Genomic DNA, 21,213 nt, shown 5'->3' with positions numbered 1-21,213 from the left:
CTTGAGGGCATAAGAAGCAAACTTAGAAAGCTCCATTGAACGAGTTAATGAGATATTTGCGAAAAACTTTGAAAAAAGAGTTGTGAGATTTCTGATTATTATGCTTCACCAACTCAATGGAGAATGCTTAGTTTGCGGTGTCAAGTACTATAATTGAAATTGTTTTTGCGAGATTTAGAGACGGTTTTGAATTACGCTATTATTTAGGTAGGTAGACTTTTATGTATAGTTTATTATTTATTAATTTATACATACATTTCATATTTTACAAAATGGCACAAAAAACACTCAAATTTTGCTTGTACTAGGAGTAGGTTTAGTGTATGAAGGGTCGGCAAGCCAGAAATATTAGTATGTCTAATGTTGCAATCGGTTCCTATATGGGCAAATGCCTGATCTAAGAAACCGATTTGTTGCGGCAAATATGGTTATCGAATATGTTTCCCATAAATAAATAAAAATATTGAAGAAATAGAAAAACTAATATAGCCCAAAAGAGAAAAAAAATATGCACAGTTTACGTTAATATAAAAATACAATTAAATATATACGCACAAATTTTGGCATCAATAACTAATTTTCCGTTTTTGGTGGAGCTAAGTTTGCTTCTAATACCCTGCACTTATCTGTCTAGCTAAATAAGAAATATAAATTCCTATTTTGTTAATGTGGGATTTAAATAAATATATCGTCACGTTAGAATCATTCAGTTATTCGTAGAAAATTAACTAAAATTTATTATTTTATGATTCATGTATAACGATTTTACTCTGGTGAAAGTTTTTAGATAGATACGTAGTCAAATTAGTTCGTCAAAATCACTCGAACGCGGCCGTGAAAATAATACCATTGGTATTATTACTACCTATATCGATTGGGCCATCCATGGATGCTTACATTCAAATTGATGGGAAAAAATACGGGGTAAGTATGCGTGGGAGGTCCTTATGTCCCTTACGCGCGCACACCTGACCAGAATAATACTCATAAAAAAATGAGAATGAAAATTTTGACATTTTTAATGTACCATCTATTGATAAAATCTAATAAACTTATAGTGAGAATCAAAAAAATTACTTTGCATTAAACTTTTCATTTAGACACCAAAATAATTTTTAAAATTAATAAATAAATGTGCATTTTTAAACAGGCAGAATTGTGAATGCCACACAGTGTGTAAAGTGCCCACTTAAACCAGCTAATCACGGATAAATGCAACATTTGGACACACTCAAAATATTGTTGATTCAAGTATATATAAAATACCTTTTATATATTATAATATCGTGACAGTATTTTTTTTCAATAACAACATAATATAGTACATAAGTTTGCCAAGTACATACAGAGAGACGTATACCGTAGCAGTTTACTTCAAAGAATGATTAAGGAAAATCTAGTGCTTCGAGTAAAACACAAAATCAAAATGAATAGTGGTCTCTACCTGGAGTTCCAGGAATGCGCGGAGGGTAAAATGGCCAGAGAGAACACACATTTCCTCCAATGCTAAATAAAACTGGTTTCGTAGGATTAATAATAAAAATCAATACGTTTGGCGAAACTACGGTCAAACCGGCTTTGTACCTCTAATTTGAGGCCAGACAAATGTACGATTTGAATAAGACAACACCTACTTGAGTTTGAAACCAATGCAATTTATTCTGTAGGTACTAAAAACTCATTACTCACTAGCCATAAATTATTTTTTAAACCATAGAAAATAATTTATTTTTATAAAATTTTTGAATTAAAAATTTGAAGGTTGGATTCTGGATTAAGCAAACAGAAAAAAACATTTGTTGTTTACTATCTTATCATAATATTGAAAATATTATATAAATTACGTTTTATTTTTGTTTGTTTTCTGCACGTTGAAACAACTACAGGGTAAATGGTGCGTATTATAAGATGTTTATTTTATTCTACAAGAGCAAAGAAAATGACGTCACTCTGATCACAACAGCATCACTGATCTCGATCACGTTTGGTGTGATATTATTTTTAAGTAGGGTGTTGGCTTTTAAAGAACTTATATTCGAGTTTGATTGCAGTAATTGAATAATCGCATGTAAATATTAGCATATTTATTCTTAGCGAAAATCAGGACATCTTAGTTCGATAAAACACAATCTCTTCACTACCATGATGCCTTATGATTAGCTGCTCGAAATATAATGACGATCTGCCGTGCACTGAAGACATGTGACCTGACGTAAACCTGAACAAAAGCGCACCTGTCAACAAGGCAGGGATATCGGAAAAGGGGTGCATTTTTTGTCATCACAAACAAATGACAGGCGAGAATAGGAAGAGCGATGTGTGCAGACACGAATTTCTATGCATTCCAGCGCATTTATTTAATACCAGTTATATCGCCGGAGGGTTAATATAGCACGGGTTTTCATCAGTATGTGCACATACGTATAAGGAGAGACAAAAAGACGTAGCGGGTACGCGAGATAATCTAACCGTCTCTGATCGTCAGCAGACTTGATTTTAAAACAACTATGAATAACTCACCCAAAGCTCCGTTCCCCAACTCATTTTGAGGATTTTTTCACTTCACTTCAGCACTAAACACAAATCACAATGGCACACACATTTAAATTCACAAAAACTGCATTTATTTTTCTTGTCGTAAACAGCAATAACACATCAAACACCACTCACTCCGATAAACATGGCCGATTGACTGACTAATCGATCTGAAGTTTGCGCATTTCTAGCAAAAGCAATGTTTACATCAAAACACAAAAAAAACATTTTCCCTATAATTTATTTTTAAAAAGTAGGTACCTAACTCAATATGAGACAAGGAAACCTAAGGAATTTGTAAAATAATAATGTTACAGAAATCTAGTCTGTCAAAAAAACGTAGAAAACAAAGGAGGGCAGAAATGTTTAAACTATAATATTTATTTATTTATTTTATTTGCGCGACATAGTCCCAACCAGCAAAAGTGCTGGTTTAAAAGGATATAAATAGTCAATTTAAAAAAAGATAAAATTGTAAAACTGTGTAACCTACAATCAATGTAATTTATAAAATAAAATATAAAAACATGGTTAAAAAATAAATTGTTAAAAATAAAATATTATTTTGTGAATATTTCAGGAGTATTGCCAAAAAAATCACAAAAAAATATAATATCAGGAATACTTGAAGCATTCAAAGTGAACCATTAGTGAGACTTATTAAGCCAAGTTTAGAATTATTGCGCATGTATAATACTATGATATTTTACCAGTGTTTTAATTAAATTAGCATAGAATTATATAACAAATAGTCTGTAAAAACTTTTAATTTTCATCATGGCATTTATGAATTCATCAATAACTTGAAAGTTGGAAAGAATGATATAAAATATATATATATATATATATGGCGAGAATGGTAACAGGATGAGGACGACCAAGAGATGCGTAACATGATCAGATAAACCAAAATCTAAAATCTGGTCATCTCAGAAGCAGACGCAATCGAAGGGCACGTATGTCAAGACATGAATGTGGAAGAAGCTAGAAATGTATGTCAGGATAGGCGTGGGTGGCGATTCATCTTCTCCGCCTATCCCTACGGGGAAATGACGTGATGGTAGTAGTAGAAGTAACATGAAGGTTTTTTCTGATGGAAGTTTTCTTTCGTTAAAGCATCACAATCGGCTCCAAAAAATACCCATTGGTCATACAATTATTTTGCGCTAGCAATATTACGGAAAACAACTTCGGACTTATTTGTGGCAGATTTCGTAGTCGCTTTTCTGTGGTTCGGGTTAAAATTTGAGAGATCTTTGCCTTTGCCGCTAGGTTTGATGTTTTGTTATCTGTGAGCGTTAAGTTTGGATTTTGTACTTAAAACAACATTTCTGTAATTATCTGTATTGTTGGAAAAAATACACAGCGTAATAATTTCACCTATGTAAAAATGTCGGACGACGTGATAAACATAGATTCTTCGGACGAAGAAAGTAAGCCTGTAAATAAAAAGCCAAAGGTATGTAATTTTGGTGGCATTAATAGATATAAATAATAAAATTCTGTGTATTAGTCTTAAGCTACCGTAATAAAATATGTTCAAAACGGTTAAATTTTATTCGATCTGAAGTTTGGCTTCTAAAACTGACAGCTTAACAAACTTGGTTGGGCAAATAATTTTTTACTATTATATTATATTTAACTTGAACGCAAAACATTTTTTAAGAGTTTAAATGTTTTATATGTATTTTTTCTTTTTTTTGGAAACATTTTCACTTCTATACTCTTACAATAAAATCAGCAAGTGCCAATAGTAAGTTCCTTAAGAAATAAAATTTATTTGTTTGTATTCAAAATCTGCAATGTGCAAGATAAAACTGCCGTTAAGTATATTTAAACAATTAAAATAATGGTAAGAAGTGTAAAAAAACATTCATGAAATCAAATGAAGGACACGGGGTCCAAACAAATCTCATTGCATTTTTTAGGTTTTTGAGATAATGCATTTTTTCCCTCCTGAATGAGTGTAATAAAATATAATATTTAAAACTCACAAAATGTGGCTCCCTGTCTTATAAATTGTAGGAAATAAATATGGGGCCACAGCTGGCAAAAAAACTGTCAGAATGTTAGGATTGCTGCGAAGAGCTCTTTTTTGTCAGTTCTTGAAAGAAGTCTTAAAAAATAGATAAAGTAGATGTTTTTGTTTTATGTAAACATATATATTACATCATTTATTTACTTTTAAGTAGTTACTTACACATTTTTGAGACATAAGTCCAAACTCCGTTGAGTTAGGACGATTGGTTGATTGAAAACTTATTTTGTTGAATACATAAAATCAGTGTCCCACAAATAAAGTTTTTATTTATTTTGCTCCTGTAAAGTTCATTATTTATTGATAAGCCCGTTCTTGCCAGAAATATTCTTCTCAAGAAATCTCTTGATTCAGAAAATCAAATAGTCCTCATTTTATTTTTAATTTTTTTATTTTATTTCATTGGAAAGCCAACAGACATTTATAAATTTATAAGATACAATTATATTGTAAATACATATTATAAAGTCCAATTAAAGGCTTCCACATAAATGTTGTCACATAAAAACTATGCATAACATAAAATAACTAATCATACAAAACTTATAATATTACTAAAAATATAAATGTAATACATATTATTAAAAATATATCTACTTTTGAATATTGGTCACCCAGTTGCACATTATAATATATAATACAACTATAGTTGACCATACAGCATACATTTATTATGTGCCTACTGCCTACATACAGAACTGCACATAACCTGCAAAATATAGGATGCGGATTCAAGGCGCAACATCATAACTTGAATTATTTTGGAAATTTCATTTTTAAAGGAAGTTAAAGATATGTTATTAATATCAATACAATTTAATTTCTGATTACACATATTGCAGGTTTTATTTACAAATGAATTTTGAAAAGATTTAATGGAACATTTAGGTTTCTGGTCTGCATTACTGGGACTCTAAAATTAATAAGTGATATAATCTTAGGGCAATCTATCATGTTATTCAAAGTTTTCATCATATCATTTACAAATAAAATAAATTCCTTACTTCAAGGGAATAAAGTTTGTTCACTCGAGTCTGCGACACCACAGCAGGATCACAACGCAAATTCATATCGTGGGGTAATTTCTACAGCTAGATAACATTGAAATCAGCATTTTTGAATTACCTACCAAAATTGGAAGATATTGCTTTTACGCCATGCTGATACGCCATGCTAATACGCCAAAGTACTTATTGTTTGTACTTGAAGTTTTAAATAAATAAAATAAACAAAATGCACATTTGCATCTTCCTCTACGAATGCTATAAATATGTAAGTCGCGATTCATTAAACTCATATGATAGTTTGAATGTTTACTTGTCTATTTGTGGCATTCATGGAGATGGATAAAAAAAACTGTTTTAAGCGGGTAACTCACAAATGCTGATTTTGAATTTACATAGTTGTAGTAATTACCCCGCGATATGACGGTAGGCATAGAGGATAGAATGCCATTTTGCTATCTTCCATACTGCGGAGAATCTGTGTGATCGTTAATTATATTCCTAAGATTGTTTTATTTTATTTTTCAGATTAATTCTGTTAAGCCACCTGAGGTAAAAGGTTTAGCTCCTCGGAAAAATGTTCTCATACCAGTTGTAAAACAATCCACACAACAGAGGAATAGTGTTATTAAAAACTCGGCATTCTCAAATATAAAAATTTCAAATCCTAATCCTTTTAGTAAAATGGCCCAAATTCCCATAAACCTTCCGGGAGGCCGGCCCATGCAAATAAATTCTCCCTTCAATTCTAAACCTTTCTCCCAAAAGATTATGCAAAATCCCCACCCGAAGCTTCAAATCAACCAGAAAAATGAAAATAAAATAGTCAATTACCCTATCAAACAAATCTCAAAATCAGAGGTCTGGGGAGTCCCCAAAAACTCGACCTTACCGGTTGTTGTACGTACTTCTTCTCTCGCTAAAAACACTTTAAAATCATCGGAGAAAGTCATCAGCACTCTGCCCGCTGGTATCACTATCAAGAGGACGTCCGGACAGCCTGTCCCGAAGCAAAGAGCTCCATCACCAGCCGACGTCATCATGAAGAAGAAAATAAAAAATGTACAACCGCACACAATAGCTACTGTAGATTTAGATGATGATGATGATGATGATTATAACAGGAGTCATCAAGTGGGATCCGAACTTCCCGTTGAGTTTGATTTCGAACCCGGAAACAATGTCGACAAAAATGATGATACAAAAGAAAATGAAATCACTATAGAAATCCCTCCGAAGGATCCCGCCTCCAATAAAAAAGAAAAACCGAGGAATTCTTCCGATACTGCGGATGTTTCTATTATAAAGGACTCCGATCCCCTTTATGACAAATCGAGTGAAGACCACAAAATAATTCCCATATCTTTTTACACACCTAAGAAAAACAAAAGTGATAATATTATAAATAAACAACAAACCGTAGTTACGAGTTGCATAGAAATTCTAGATTCACCCGTCAAGCCCCAAGAAATAGACGATAAAAAAGAAAATAGCGAAGATGTCGTAAAAAAAATATCTCAAGAAAGTTTGAGTAAACCCGAGGTTAAACATACCTCACCTGATAAAGAAAGTCCAATGGATCCTGTCGTATCTGAATCATCAAATCCGACTGCAGCACAAGAAGTAAAAGTGAAAATAATCATGAAGCCGGAGGATGTTTTACAAGTCGAAGAGTTCATTAAAAACTCTCCTAAGAAAAAAGACAAAGTCGTCACTCCACCCAAACAAGAGGATCGTAAAATTAGCGAAACTTATCAAAGATTCATCGATATGTGTTTTGAATTGGACAAATCCGACGACATGAAGAAGATTATCGAGAAGAAGGTGACGGCATATTATATGTCTGTACATCCCAGCTTTACAGATTCCCGCAGTTTCTGTAAATATGTGGACGAGAAGATAAGAGATATAAGGAAGAACCCGGATAGCCTATTTGTGTACATTAAGGATGTCGTGGATGAACTTAAAGTTCGAAGGGTAAAGAATAAGAAGAGCTCGTCAGATAAACGTAAGTTTGCCATTTCTTCATTTATTGTTTAAGGGCCCGTTTAAAAACAACGAGGAAGCTTTCTTACACGCGCTAATAATTAGAGCATTTAATTATTGTATGTTGCGAAATTGCGTTTCTCAAAAATGTATGTAAAAATTAATAAAAATATGTTTTAATAAAAATGAACTACTTCGAAACATCACAGGTTCAGGTGAACATGTGCTTAGAATAGCCAAACAATTATGTGTTGTGATAGATTTCCGGTTTCTGGATAGCCATGCTTAGTGTGTTGAGGGTACGGGGTTTTCTTTTTAAATGTCCGGAAAACTCACAGACTGAACTCGTGACGTCACGGGGGGTGTAATTTCATAAATACAAATATATATAAAAAACAGCAATTATAATATCAACGTAGTTATGCAGAAAGTAGCTAGCCATAGAAAAGTGAAACTGAGATAATAGTATGTTTGTGGAAACAGTGAATAATCAAATCTACACAGCAATTGGAAGGTTTTTGACTTTGACAAATGATAAACAATTAATGCATTAGTTTTTTCATATTTCAAAAAAGTATCAAATGACGTATTTGACCAGTTTAGGTAGTAGTTTTAAAGTACTGTAAGATTTTTCTAGAGCTGTGTGTGTTTTCTGCAAATTGAGAAATGCCGTTTTTGAGATCAGCAATATTTTTAGGAGGTGATTATTACAGTTTTTTTGCATGAAAGCGGCCTGGCTGTTTTTAGCAGAACATAGAATTGACCTTCCTGCACCCGATAACACCAATATCTCTTTTTTTTTTCAAAATTGTGGACTCGCTGCTTCTGCATAACTACGTTTATATGGGACATAAAAAAAATACTGACAGTTGATAAGTTTTAATTAAATTTTGATCAATATTTCTTTGTTTTTTTTTGTCAGTTGTCTTTAATATTACCTTTAAACAATAAGCATCAAATGTTTTGGATATCATGGAGTAAAACAATATTAGAATGGGAATAAATAATTTTTTTGTCGATTGCTGCACTCTGATAAAAATCCTGAAAAAGGAAATTGAGTGGAGAAACATCCGCCTCATAGTAAGGTGGTTGGTGTCTTCACCTATCCGATTCCTGGGAAGGTTGAAGTATTTCATTGTCCCCGGACCGGTACCCGATCACCTTACCTTCCTGTGACATATTATATATACATACAGTAAATATAATACAATCTATGAAACAAGATAAAAAAAGAGACAACTATTTGTGCCACCTAAAATGACAACGTCGTTTGGTTAGAGGAGTCCCATGTACCTTGCTCCTAAAATTTACAACGCTCTACCTCTTGATATAAAATTAAATACAAATAAACTGAAATTTCATTTATTTGTTAAAAAATGGATTCTGGATTTGGGTCCTTAAAACTGCCTCGAGATGGTCACCCCACCAAAACAGTAGTCTGTTTGAACTCGGAATTATTGTTGCATGTCTGTTATTTATGTTTTATGTTTATATCAATACAGTGTTATTTAATATATTATATTATATTTATCATGTACTAGAACATAAAATAAACATAATGTAAATGAATGCCTTGACCACGGGTTATGCCCAGTGAGATGTTTATATAAAATAAAAAAAGGTCTTATGTGAAGTAAAAAAATATATTATCAAGATATGTTGCATTTGATTTATTAATGATAAGGGTTTGATAATGAAAAATAATTGCGCATCTGAGACATCATCAAATGAATCGAGCTATTGAAAATTTAGTCGACGCTTATATTGTTTCACAGACAAGTCGGAGAAATCAAAGATGGAAAAGAATAAAGCGAGCGGGGACGAAGAAGGCGAAGAAGAAGCTTCGCAGAGTGAAGAGGAAGTGGAAGACGAAGAGGACAGCGTGGTGACCCGGAGAATACACAAACTGGAAAGGGCAATGCGGAAACTCAACAAGGCCATCCACAAGTTAGAGGAGAGGGAAATAGATTATGAGGACGCCGAGAATTCCGCCTACATCCTGGCCGACAGGTGAGATACTGTATATAAAGGATTATATCGTCGGCATACTGACGCTTTATTTCCTATATTGAGACAATTCAATTTGAATGTTTGACTTGACAAGTCTTTTTATATTTTGGACGTGCGTATCTGTACCTTTATGGATAAACCATGGGAGTCACGTTGAACGAAATGTTAAGGAAACAAGATTTTATGGTTGTGCCATTTCCAAAACATCATAACTTTTTAACCAAATAAGGTAATTTCAATGTAAAAAGAACTTATTGATTGATTTGGTGTTTATTTTGTAGAACTCCATATTTTAATTTATAATATAAGAAATCAAACACTGATTTGAGTCTACTGAACACTTTATTTTATTTTTACAAATATAAAAACAAAAATTTTGTGACAATTGTTTCGCCTTGTTGGGGCATTTTCAAACAAATGTGAAGATTAGATGGATTGAATGTCCTTATATAGTCATATAATTCAAGGTACTTAAATAACAAATAAAAATAATCTTATGAACTATAGCCTATAGCATATATAGAATTATATAACTATATAAGGACATTCAATCCATCTAATCTTCACATTCGTTTGAAAATGCCCTAACAAGGCGAAACAATTGTCATGAAATTTTCGTAAAAATAAAATTAAGTGTTCAGTAGACTCTAATCAGTGTTTCAGTTTCAGTGCTGCAGAGCAGCGTTTATTTTATAATAATAAAATACACACAAGAATTTGTTACCCACTAAGTCTAAAGACTTTTCGGTGGGACACATTTTTAAAATATTTTTTATGACAGGTTTATATTTCAATTATTTTATTTATATTTTACAAATTTATTTATAAACAGGCACTATAAAGTATCTAGAAGATATTTCTTCAGTTCTTTTTTTTTCATTTAAAGATCTCTCATGTTTGTGGGAGATCATTGAACAATCTTGGAACAACGCAATTTAATGTTCGCTCTCCAAAGTAATTTGTAATTCGGGGAACAAACAGGGAGCCCTTAGTTTTTAATCTAGTGTTGCGAGTGTGGGAAACTCTTTTTTATATTCCGGATCAACAAAGTGATCTACAATCAATTTGTAGTCACAAAGTTGTTTTACCGGCAGGACATTACAGAATTTAAAAAATTTGTAATGTCCTTGATTTGATTTGAGTTTGATTTCTTATATTATAGCTTAAAAGAACTTTCAGTGGTACATATTAAAATAGCGGCACTACTACTGATGTTTTTTGCATTAAAACAAAGTGGACTTCCGATTTTTATTTCATCTAAAAAATTCATTTTTATAATGAAAGTGTACTTTGGTGTTTTATTCATGTATAAAATAGGTTATTGCGATAATTTCTGCATTTTAAACTTTAAAACGGTGAAAAGTGGACTCCCACCTCTATGGATGGTACAGATCTGATATATTTGAAACATTTTCAATACATTATATATTTTTTTTATCTTTTCCAACTTTAGAGGTTTTTATCACACAATTTAGAACTTGGCTGAAGCTTGGAATTTTATGCTAAATAAAGCTTTAAATGTCAAGAGGATTTCAAGCGTATTGAAAAGAGTGATGTGAACATGTTGATTTTAAATTTAGTACGGGGTAAAATGAATTTATTTTATAGATGCTATAATGAGGTAGGTTTGTGTTTATACCTACCACATTATTCAAAATTTCCAGTAAGCATGGATGTATTATGAACGAATGAAAATTGCTAACGTCTTTAAATGGTTTTATTTGTCCTTTAAATTTTTTTAATATTGGAGGGATGGCTATTTGCGTATGACCGCAACTCATCAGTTTAATTTGTGAATTAGTAATATATTGACTAGTTTTTTGTTACAGTAACAGATTAATTTATTTTTTGTGAAACTGTTTCCGCTGTTTCTAGAGAACAACTGTATTATTTTATTTAACTGCCGTTGCAGTCATGAGCTATGCAAAGGTTAAGGTCCCGGATGGGGGGGGTAGTGACAAATTTCTTGGAATCTGGCGCCATTCTCTCCCCTTCTTTTGCCTTGCATGGGCCGGCGACCTTCCTAGCAAGGCTCCGCGACCCACAGGTTGAAAAACACTGCCTTACTGTAATATCACAAGTCAAATCAATCATATTAGCATATCAGTTTCATTAAGAAATGTATTTAGGATCGTGTTATTTCAAAACCGTGCAAAAAAGAACCACGTTAAACGAGGTTCCAGTATGTTTAGTAAAAAGACACAAATAAGTATCGAGTAGCGTGTCCGGTTCATTGGTGATATGAATTTTGGTATGTCTTTCTCACCAGGTACAAGTCACGGCTGGTGCGCATCTACCAGAAGCTGTGCTCGCTGACGGGCGAGCGGGAAGCGCGCGAGAGCGGCGTGCGCGGGCTGTCGCGGCTGACGCTTTGCGGAGGCCGCCTGCCGCGCCTGGCGGGTGCCGTGCGCGCCGCGGCCGCCGCGCACACGTACTGGTTCCCCGACTTCGTGGATGTGCGCAGCTGCGTCGAAGTATGCGCGCGCGACCAGGGCCTTCAACTGAGGCCTGACGAGCTGCACAGCGAAGGTTGGTGCATTCACCTTATTGTCACCTTACCTTCGTGTAGCAAATTTATTTATTATAAATAAGGCCTAAGCCACAACAACAGTTATATTTATTTATACTTTTATAATGTTTGTATTATTTTTGTATACAGACTAATGTTCCTCACTGGGGTGTCCCGTGCCGAGGGAAACATTTTACAATAAGTGAAATATGCTTTAAATTAGTTATTTAACATAGTTAACATAGTAAGAAAATAAAAACATAATTAATCTAATTAACCTAATTATCATCTTAAACATAATAAGCAATATAAACTAAAATAATCATAAAAAACATTCATATATCCAATTCATATAGACTTTTAGACCAAATTTCATAAACAAGACACAAATTTTTACCTATTTGGCTTGATCCAATCATCGATCCGTGCGCAACTCACCTCCACTATCCATTTCTTAATAGCAATTTTATATTGAGAGTATTTACAATGGAAGTAGATTGTACACTTTAACCGAATAGTAGGCCAATCCTCTTTGAACGAAGGTTGTATTAATTTTTAATTGTTTTTGCAGCATCAGGGTGGAGTATCTAGTAACTCTTGTATTAGTGAAATGAATTATGGAAGGTAGAGAATAATGTTTGTGTGCATACCGTAACAGAGCTTTTACATAAAGTTGTTTTACATATGTTACATTAAGATTTATGAATATACCGAGGGAGCTAGTTCTGATTGGGACTCTTAAGATAATTTTTATTAAAGCTTGTTGTGCAATTATTATTTGTTTGATCAGTGTGTCATTTGCACATCCCCATCTAATTATGCCATATTTCAAAACTGATTGACTTATTGCGTAATATATTTTCACAAGTTCTTTTAGGCTAATTATATTTCTTATAGTTTTAAAAAAGTAAATTGGTTTTTTCAACTTATTTTAACAATTTCGATTTGATATGTACAAGAAACTGAACAAAAAGAACATAAGACTATGTTGCAAAGACAAACAAGGGCAGTAAAATAATGGTACACAATATATTCAGGAACATGATCAACATGCAAGATTTTGAGCCAATCCATCTTCATCCCACACAGTTAATGTCGAAGAGATCTATGAAAACGGAGAAAATCTATCCCAAATAATTCCATGTTGTGCAAAAAATTGGCTTAACTACATATTCTGAATATTGGGGCATAAAAACAAAAGTTGCTCTTAGAAAATTTTGACAAATTTTGACTTCAGTGACACGGTTGGGAACATGAAAAGAAATTGATTGCAACAGAAATGAGACATCACTTATAGCATGAAGTATTTTAAAAATTTGATGATCGATATACATTCAATGTACTAACGCAGTGCCCTATGCACCATCGGGTGTGGACAGGGGTATGATGATGGGTTCAAAGGGGAATATACAAATTTTCAACTGTTTTGCCTCTTGATCAATTTGCATTGTACGCAATATAGATTGTATCCTAATTAGCCTGTTTGGTTCCAGCTCGTCTGGCGTTTGTGGAGATCGGCACCCTGCTGCAGCAGAGGAGGAGAGAACAGGAGTACGAGGACCTCGGATGGAGGCTTGGCACGGAGCCGGACCCGGCGGACGATGACCCCGAGCTGGCAGCCGCTCTGCAGAGGAACAGGGAGGTGTCCAAACACAAGGAGATGGAAGTCCTCAACTTGTGAGTTTGTCGTTTAGATCAATAACAGACACTATTTTTGCTAGTGTCGATATAAGCTTTGTGAGATTCCATTTTAATTCATAAATATGTGGGTAATCTTATTCACAATTCAAGCATCAACTTTGTAGTTAAACATTTGATGAGATTCCAAGATTGTTTTGAGATCGTTCATGTACATGATGAAGGATCGGAACTTTGCAGAATGCCGCTAAGTACATTATGTTCTGTAGATGAGGTGTTGCTTATTTTTAATCTTATTACGATTGTTCAAGAAAGCTTTGATTCATCTTAGTAGCTTACCACGGATACTCGAGTTCTCCAACTTCTCGACCAGTCTTTTATTTGGAACACAATCGAATGTTTTTTCAAATTCAAGGTATAGTACATCCAATGGATCGTGATCGTCGTGCTCCCCAGTCCAAATATTTAAACATATTTTTCTGGATTATAATTTGCTCCTTCCGTAGAAACTCCCTTAAATCTTTGACAATAACTTTCTCCATGCACACAGATGATACAAGTAAGACTAATAGGTCTGCAGTGTGTGGGGTCCAGTTCGTCGTCTTGAATATGGGTGCAACTTATGTTGGGCCATATTCAAGAAAGGTCCAACACAAGTTTTTAAGATTTATGTATTTTAAATTAAACATTCCAATTGAAGAGCTTAACTATACAGTTAAAATTAATATGTATTAGTGATAGAAGGGAAATTTCAGATTTAGTGCTGCTTTTCAAGTTATTCAATAATGTTCTTGACAGTCCCGAACTTTTATATTGTGTGAATTTTTATGTGAGACAGCGTGGGACGAGACAAAATACTTCTTTTGCTGTTGATTTGCATAGTTCAAACGATGCTAAATACTCATCTATTCCACGGCTCCACATATTAGTGAACAAACATGGAAACTTAGATTTATTTCATTTATCTTTATACAAATTAAAATCATTACTTTTTAAAAATTTATTTTCCAAATTATTAAAATGTACTAAGTGTTATACTTGTTTGACCGTTTATGCTATGATACATTGCCTCTGTTACTTCAATACTTTTTATATTTAAACCCTTTATTTATTGTTGATTTGTTGCATACCCATGTTATAATTTCTTTTTTCTTTATTATTTCCTTATTTTCTGCTGATTTTGTTTCATGTATCTATATTTTCTATGCTGTGTACTGGTGTTTTGTTCATTATAATGGTTTTTTAATATTATTTTATACTTTGTTAAAGGCATAAGCCGTTGAAATAAATAAATAAATAAGTAATGATATGGGGAGACTTAAGGCAGTTGCACACTTTAATAATATTGCAGGGATATAATCAGGGCCCATTGCAGATTCAGCCTTTAGTTTATTTAACCACTTTTCAATGTCTGCTTGGTGGAAACTGATGTCACAGATGAATTGTTAGACTCTGGAGGAGGGTCATCTGGTTCGTTGAAGAAAGCTTTCCCGAATTGAGCGGCAAAAGCATCAGCTATTTGTAAGGGGTCTGTAACCATGTCGTTCGGGGAAATAGAGCTGCGAACCACACTTGGAATGGATATTTTGGAGGATAGGAGGATAGCTGCTTTCTTATGTATGAATAGAACGGTTTATTCCCACTGTCCATAATTTTCTTCAAATTGTTCCCGTGACTTTCTTATCATAGTTACAATATTATTATTCAACTTTCTGTAGGTATTATAATCCTCGCTACAGTTGGAAATACGGTATTTTTTCCATGATTTTTTTTAGATTTAATTAACTTTATTTTGTCCCTGGAGATCAAGGTTTATTACCCCCCTTTTTCCTGGGTCTAGTTGAAGGCAAATCAGGGTGTTTTTTTAATGTCATCCAATACTTATCAATTTTCATAAATTTTTGTTGGTGATTTGATTTTAGAAAGTATTGTCTAATTGTTATGGAAATCTAAAACCTGATCCAACACAAAAACATTAAAAATAATATATAATACCACTTTACAAAAAAAAAAAACTACAACATCTTGACTAATGATAACCGATTTTAAAACATAATCTTTTCGTTTCCAAGGAATTTTCTTTTTTTTAAAAAATGTTTTTAGGTGCATATAAATATTTAAGTTTTTTTTTTTTATATCGCATTGTATTGCAATAATTATTTTTTTTTTAAAAAAGGAAATATTTGCGTTCTTATGATTTACCCAAATATTTCTTTTTGAGGGCCATTTTCAACGAGTTGTAAATAACTCACTATTAGAAAATGGGAATCGAGTTGGGGTAGAGTGGGATTCGAACCACAGACCTTTGGTCCGTGAGTCTGAGACACTAGTCACAGGACCACAACCCGATCTAAAATAATAATTATTTTTCAACACTGAAATTTTTAGACATGTCTTTGTTCAACAGTTACATATTTTTTAATATTTCAGATTTGCTGAGAAACAAGTAAACATGAAACTTGAAGCTGAGCCAGTTTTGGATGCGGAAGCGGATAAATCTGAAGGGTCTGAAGATGAGGAAGATGATGAAGAAGAAGAAACTGAAGAAAACCAAGCTGGAGATGTAAAACCAGAAGAAAGTTCTACTAGTAAAGCTGATGCAGATAAAACAAATAATGTAGCAGAAATTAGCGAAAAAGGTGAAATTACAACAGAAGAAAACAAAGAAAATGCTAGAACCTCCGATGATCCTAGTAGATCACTTACAGAAATTTGTGAATATTTAAAGTTGGAAAAAACAGACGCAAAAAAGACAAAAAAAAGACAATTAGAAGAATCCAACGAAGATAGTAACCAATCAAACAGCAGCAGTTTTTCCCTCATAGAATTAAGTTCTTCAGATTCGCAAGATAGTTATAAAAGCGAATCCAAACGAAAATGTATCAGAAATTTCACTAACTTAAAAACAATACGACCCAGTTCTGCCATGTCTGGAATCAACTTGATAGAAGACGAAAGCTCCCAGTCCTTAAGCAAAACAAATAATATCGAAAGCAGAAGTTCCGAGGACGTAGTTTTGGAAGTAGAAGATAGTAACGATGTTTCCGAAATCAACAAAACTTCTTCAGCCCCCTCGCCTTCACTTGCGGAAGACGATAATGCCATGGATGAAATGGCAGTTCAAATTACAAATGTTGTCAGTGGAAAAGATTTCTCATCGTATACTGCATCTAAAGATAGTGTCGATATCATTGCGGATGAGGCTGAAGAAACACCTCGAATTGTCGATGAAATAAAAAAAATATCCAATGAAAATTCTGAAGAACAGTTTGATACTCCAGCAGATAAAACGGCTGCTCAAATTACAAATGTTGTTAGTGGAAAAGATTTCTCATCAAATACTGCGTCTAAAGACAGCGTCGAAATCATTGCGGATGATGCTGAAGAAACACCTCAAATCGTCGATGAAATTGAGAAAATATCCAATGAAAATTCTGAAGAACAGTTCGGTACTCCACCGGATGGAAATGAACTATTACAAGAAATACGTTCTGAAGACGCAGTAGTCGACCATGAAAAACCTTCCAGTCAAGTTATAGATAATTGTGTCCAAAGTGACGATGATATCAGTAACATAGACAATAATGATCGAGAAATTGCAAACGAGAGATGCGAAGAAAACAACACTGAAGCAATCGAAGAGGTTAAAGATAATTGTGATAAAAATAAACCCAGTACTGATAATTTTAATAAAAAGGATGTGGAAAGTGAAGAGCCACTAGAAGTTAATGGAAATCTAGATGAAGACGAACCGGAAATGAATCTTTATTATGATGATGAAATAGACATTGTTGAACACGACATCTCTGGCCGCCTAGATAATGAGATCAGTGAAGTTTTGTGAATTAAAAAAATTAAAACTGTTTTTCTACCGTCTCCTTAGCCGATCATTTAGTCTAGTCAAATTCCAAAGGATTACAATGAAGCGGCTATTAGAACATTTCATTTACTGTGTAAATATATTTAAATTTCTACTATCAACAGTGCTGTAAATTAGTATATTTTTACCACAAATGTATTTTTAAATTTGTTTATATTATTTATATGCAAATAATTATGTATTTTTAAAGTCCTGCTGCCGAATTACAAGCAAATGTCAGCAGGTTCTTACATATAATTAATCTTATGTTTACATTTTGAATTAATGATTATGTTTTTATTTAATAATACACGACATCATTGATAAAGGGAATTTGTCTTCACACTACATTCTACTGTTAAATTTCAAAACCTAATATGTGTCAAATTTTATAAAATCTATGTTTTTGCTATTCCATTGATACCAGGTGCATAATGCATAATATATTGCTGTTGAAATTTTGTATGAAATCATTTTTTATAGGGGTAAATTTAATGGTCTGAAATCTAGTAAGGAACATTCCATCCTCGATAACAACTTTAAAAGCTTGCCATGAATCGTGTATATCGCCAGTGGCTACATACAGACTAGACACTATGTCTGTGACACAGAAAAGTGGAAACTGAAATGCACGCCACGATCCATGGAAAGACGGATGCTCGGTGTATGTCTGAGAGACAGAATAAGAAATTAGGCGCTGAAACGGAGTCGTAGAAATCATGGCTGTGGGCAGGATACTCGGCGAGACAAAATGATGACAGGTAGAATAATAAAGTGGAGTCCATGGCCAAACAGAAGTGGTGCTGGCAGGCCATAAAAAAGATGGGCCGTGGACATTGCCTCAATTTGTATTTTTTAATATACAGTAAAACCGCTGTTTTACGTTTTTCAAAGGAGCAAATAAAGAAAGTGTAAAACTGAGGAAAACTTCAAAGTGAGGAAATGAAAAATGTACGGAAAAAAATAAATTTCATTAAAATATATTTATTGTACAAGACTATATAATATACTGCAGAAAAATTGTAAGAACTGTCATGATTGGGGATTATTCATATTTACCAATGATTTAATCAAAAATATTTTGTATTTTTTCAAGCAATACTACAATATGTTATTTTTTATTGAATTTAAAAAAAACATGTTTAAATAATTTTATCCGGGTACTTAACCTTTAAAACACGAAAATAAAAATTTGAATTTGCATAAAATGCACACAACAAATTTTTCTCTAAATATTGGGAAAATTTATTTATATGGTATCACTTTTTTTAGTATTGCACCACAAAATTACAATGGTCATTAATATTTCCATTGCCGATTTTTAAACATTCTGCATCGTAATTTATCAATGTAAAGATTAATCTTCCTAAACTATTTAGTAAAATGACATAATTAGACACTTAAACAAAATGGTAAATTGCACTGCACCTACTTTGGATTTAGTTTGAGACAATAATTTACACATTTTTTATTTAACTCGATTTTATTCTCCATTCACGCGGCGGCGCGAGTTATGGAAAAATTTTCTCTGTAAAACCGGGGTTATGAAAAACGCTAATTGGGTGGAACAAGCTACAAAAAGTGGCTTGGTGGGATTTTAGTTTTAGTAAAAATATAACAAGTGAAATTTTTTTAAATTGTAAAAATGTATAATTATGCTATTAAATCAAATAAATAAAAAATATTGAATGAGAATGTATGGAAAAAATGGGACCTAAATATTTCGGTGTAAAAGGCGGGAAAACGTAAAAACGAGGTCGTATTTCTAGACAGAAATATTTTATTGTTCCTGGAATGGCATCTAAAGCGTTAGATTGGGGTCACCTTACTCTCTATGCAATGAAAATGATCTAAATACCCTGCAATCGGAGTAATACTGCAGCGCAGCATCAATAATTATTAGGGGATAGAGAAATGATGATAATTAGGGAAAAGAATCGAACCTTTGTTGATTTCTAAGGCATGCATGAACACATGCTATACTATGAAACTATTATGTGTATAGTGATTACTAAAAATTAAAACCAAACATAAATAATGGCTGCTTTAAAACATGCAAAACGAATTTCTATCATAATTTAAATGGTCCAGCCTGTCCATTCGGATATCTACAAGATTTGAAACATTTCTGGGGTGTGCAGATTAGTATCGTAGGCCTCGTGGCGCAATGGTCAGCGCTTTTGCCTACCATGCAAGAGATCTCGGGTTCGATTCCTGGCATGGTTGATATGAAATATTTATTTAAAAGAGTGTTTTTATACTAGAATATTTCATAGTCCCTGGACTGGTAACTAAAGCGTAAGACTGATCATCTTACCTTCATGTAACAAAAAAAAATGGCAAGATACGCTGCGATTGGTGTACCGATGCAGTGATCTATGCACCATTTGGTGGGGAAAAGGAAATGATGAAGATTAGTATGATATCATCATCATGTCCGTTCCCTAGTTGGAGCATATGGTGTTCACGAAGGTACTCCAAGCATCTCTGTCGGCTGCCAGCTCCTGTGCGTCCTCCCAAGTCAGCTTCGCATTCCGTAGTTCTGATACGAACTGCCGACAAACAGTCAGCAGTGGAGCAGTCTAGAACCCGATGCCTCGTTAAGTAGGCAAGCGTGGTTGAGGTTCTCAGGAGGCATTCGCAGCACATTGGCCAAGCCAGCCGTATCGCCTCAGCTTGATGACAGTTGTCACCAGAGTAGGTCTGTTCTCCTATTACTTCATTCCTTACAAAGTCAAACCACCGCACACCCAAGATTCTTCTGAGACATCTATACTCAAAACTCGGAATTTCGCTGATTTGGGTCCTAGTGTAGGTGCCACGATTCACATCCGTAGAGGAGAATAGGTGTTATGCAGGCGCTATATACGAGGAATTTGGTTTTCACCGAGTAAATATCCGATCTCTAGACAGCCTTCATACTGTTGAATATGGCGCCTGCTGTTCCTAGCCGCACTCCCAGTTCTTTTTGAAAGCTGCCATTTCACATAATATACTACCAGGTATTTAAAACTCTCGATCGTTTTGGTGACTTTGTTTGACAGAGTCAGGCGATTTTGGGCATCGAGGCATGAAGTTTTACACAGTATATGGGTTTTTGCAATATTGATTTTTAAACCCATGCGTGCGGAGTACCTATTTAGGCTATCTACAGTGGCCCGAGGACCCCTGACTGAATCGCCAATTATAACCGCATCATCGGCATACTCTAGGTCTTGGGGGTAATTTAGTAAAAATAATTCAGTTGTAACTTGTACCGATTATTTTGGCTCTAAGTAAGTGACTGGTTTCTAGGTGTCTTTTTGGTTCTGGAACTTGGCAGTCGTGTAAGTTGAAAAGTAGAAAAAACACTCGATTAAAATTTACCGATTTTTCCGACAGATTTTGTCGTACAATAGTCATATCTTCAGGCGACCGTAACAAACAGGGCGTAGATGTCTAGAATAATTTTACTGGAGGTGAACTGCGAAGATAAATTTGAAAGTAGAGGAAGCGAGGTCCGTATGCAAACACAGAGTGATACGGTGTTCTATCCTCTCCACCTACCCCCGCAGGGGAACGGCGCGAGGAACACTCCACTGATTTAATTAACTGTTTGACTGTCTGATTAATCTAACTGAGATTTCAATGTGTT

The 21,213-nt window shown here is 33.8% G+C and overlaps 2 protein-coding genes across 4 annotated transcripts in view; one reads left to right on the top strand and one right to left on the bottom strand.

Annotated features, from left to right (window-relative positions):
- LOC148273735 (formin-binding protein 1-like) overlaps nucleotides 1-2,695 on the bottom strand; it is a 180,848-nt gene extending 178,153 nt beyond the window's left edge. For all 3 annotated transcript variants that reach the window (XR_015824495.1, XM_088238300.1, XM_088238301.1), the window contains exon 1: nucleotides 2,521-2,695. Coding sequence is in view for 2 of the 3 variants with exons in the window: in XM_088238300.1 (XP_088094426.1) it covers nucleotides 2,521-2,544 (24 nt within the window). In the remaining variant the exon portion in view is untranslated. The remainder of the gene's footprint in view (nucleotides 1-2,520) is intronic.
- Nucleotides 2,696-3,709: 1,014 nt separating this feature from the next.
- On the top strand, nucleotides 3,710-18,547 carry LOC148273734 (uncharacterized). The gene is made up of 6 exons (XM_088238299.1): nucleotides 3,710-3,994; nucleotides 6,106-7,585; nucleotides 9,339-9,573; nucleotides 11,843-12,102; nucleotides 13,576-13,759; nucleotides 16,151-18,547. The coding sequence occupies exons 1-6, from the start codon at nucleotides 3,926-3,928 to the stop codon at nucleotides 17,562-17,564; spliced, it is 3,642 nt and encodes a 1,213-aa protein (XP_088094425.1). The 5' UTR covers nucleotides 3,710-3,925; the 3' UTR covers nucleotides 17,565-18,547.
- Nucleotides 18,548-21,213: the final 2,666 nt, after the last annotated feature.

Source organism: Micrasema longulum, unplaced genomic scaffold (genome assembly GCF_059751315.1).
Source record: "Micrasema longulum isolate JH-2025_06_02 unplaced genomic scaffold, ASM5975131v1 h1tg001854l, whole genome shotgun sequence".
Classification (NCBI taxonomy): domain Eukaryota; kingdom Metazoa; phylum Arthropoda; class Insecta; order Trichoptera; family Brachycentridae; genus Micrasema; species Micrasema longulum.
The sequence above is the reverse complement of the archived record's forward strand: the minus strand, read 5'-3'. Positions and strand labels throughout refer to the sequence as shown.

Coding starts and splice junctions, on each gene's coding strand:
- LOC148273734 (XM_088238299.1), top strand. CDS start 3,926: ATGTCGGACGACGTGATAAACATAGATTCTTCGGACGAAGAAAGTAAG. Junction 12,103..13,575: donor TGACGAGCTGCACAGCGAAG/GTTGGTGCATTC, acceptor GTTTGGTTCCAG/CTCGTCTGGCGTTTGTGGAG. Junction 13,760..16,150: donor GAGATGGAAGTCCTCAACTT/GTGAGTTTGTCG, acceptor TTAATATTTCAG/ATTTGCTGAGAAACAAGTAA.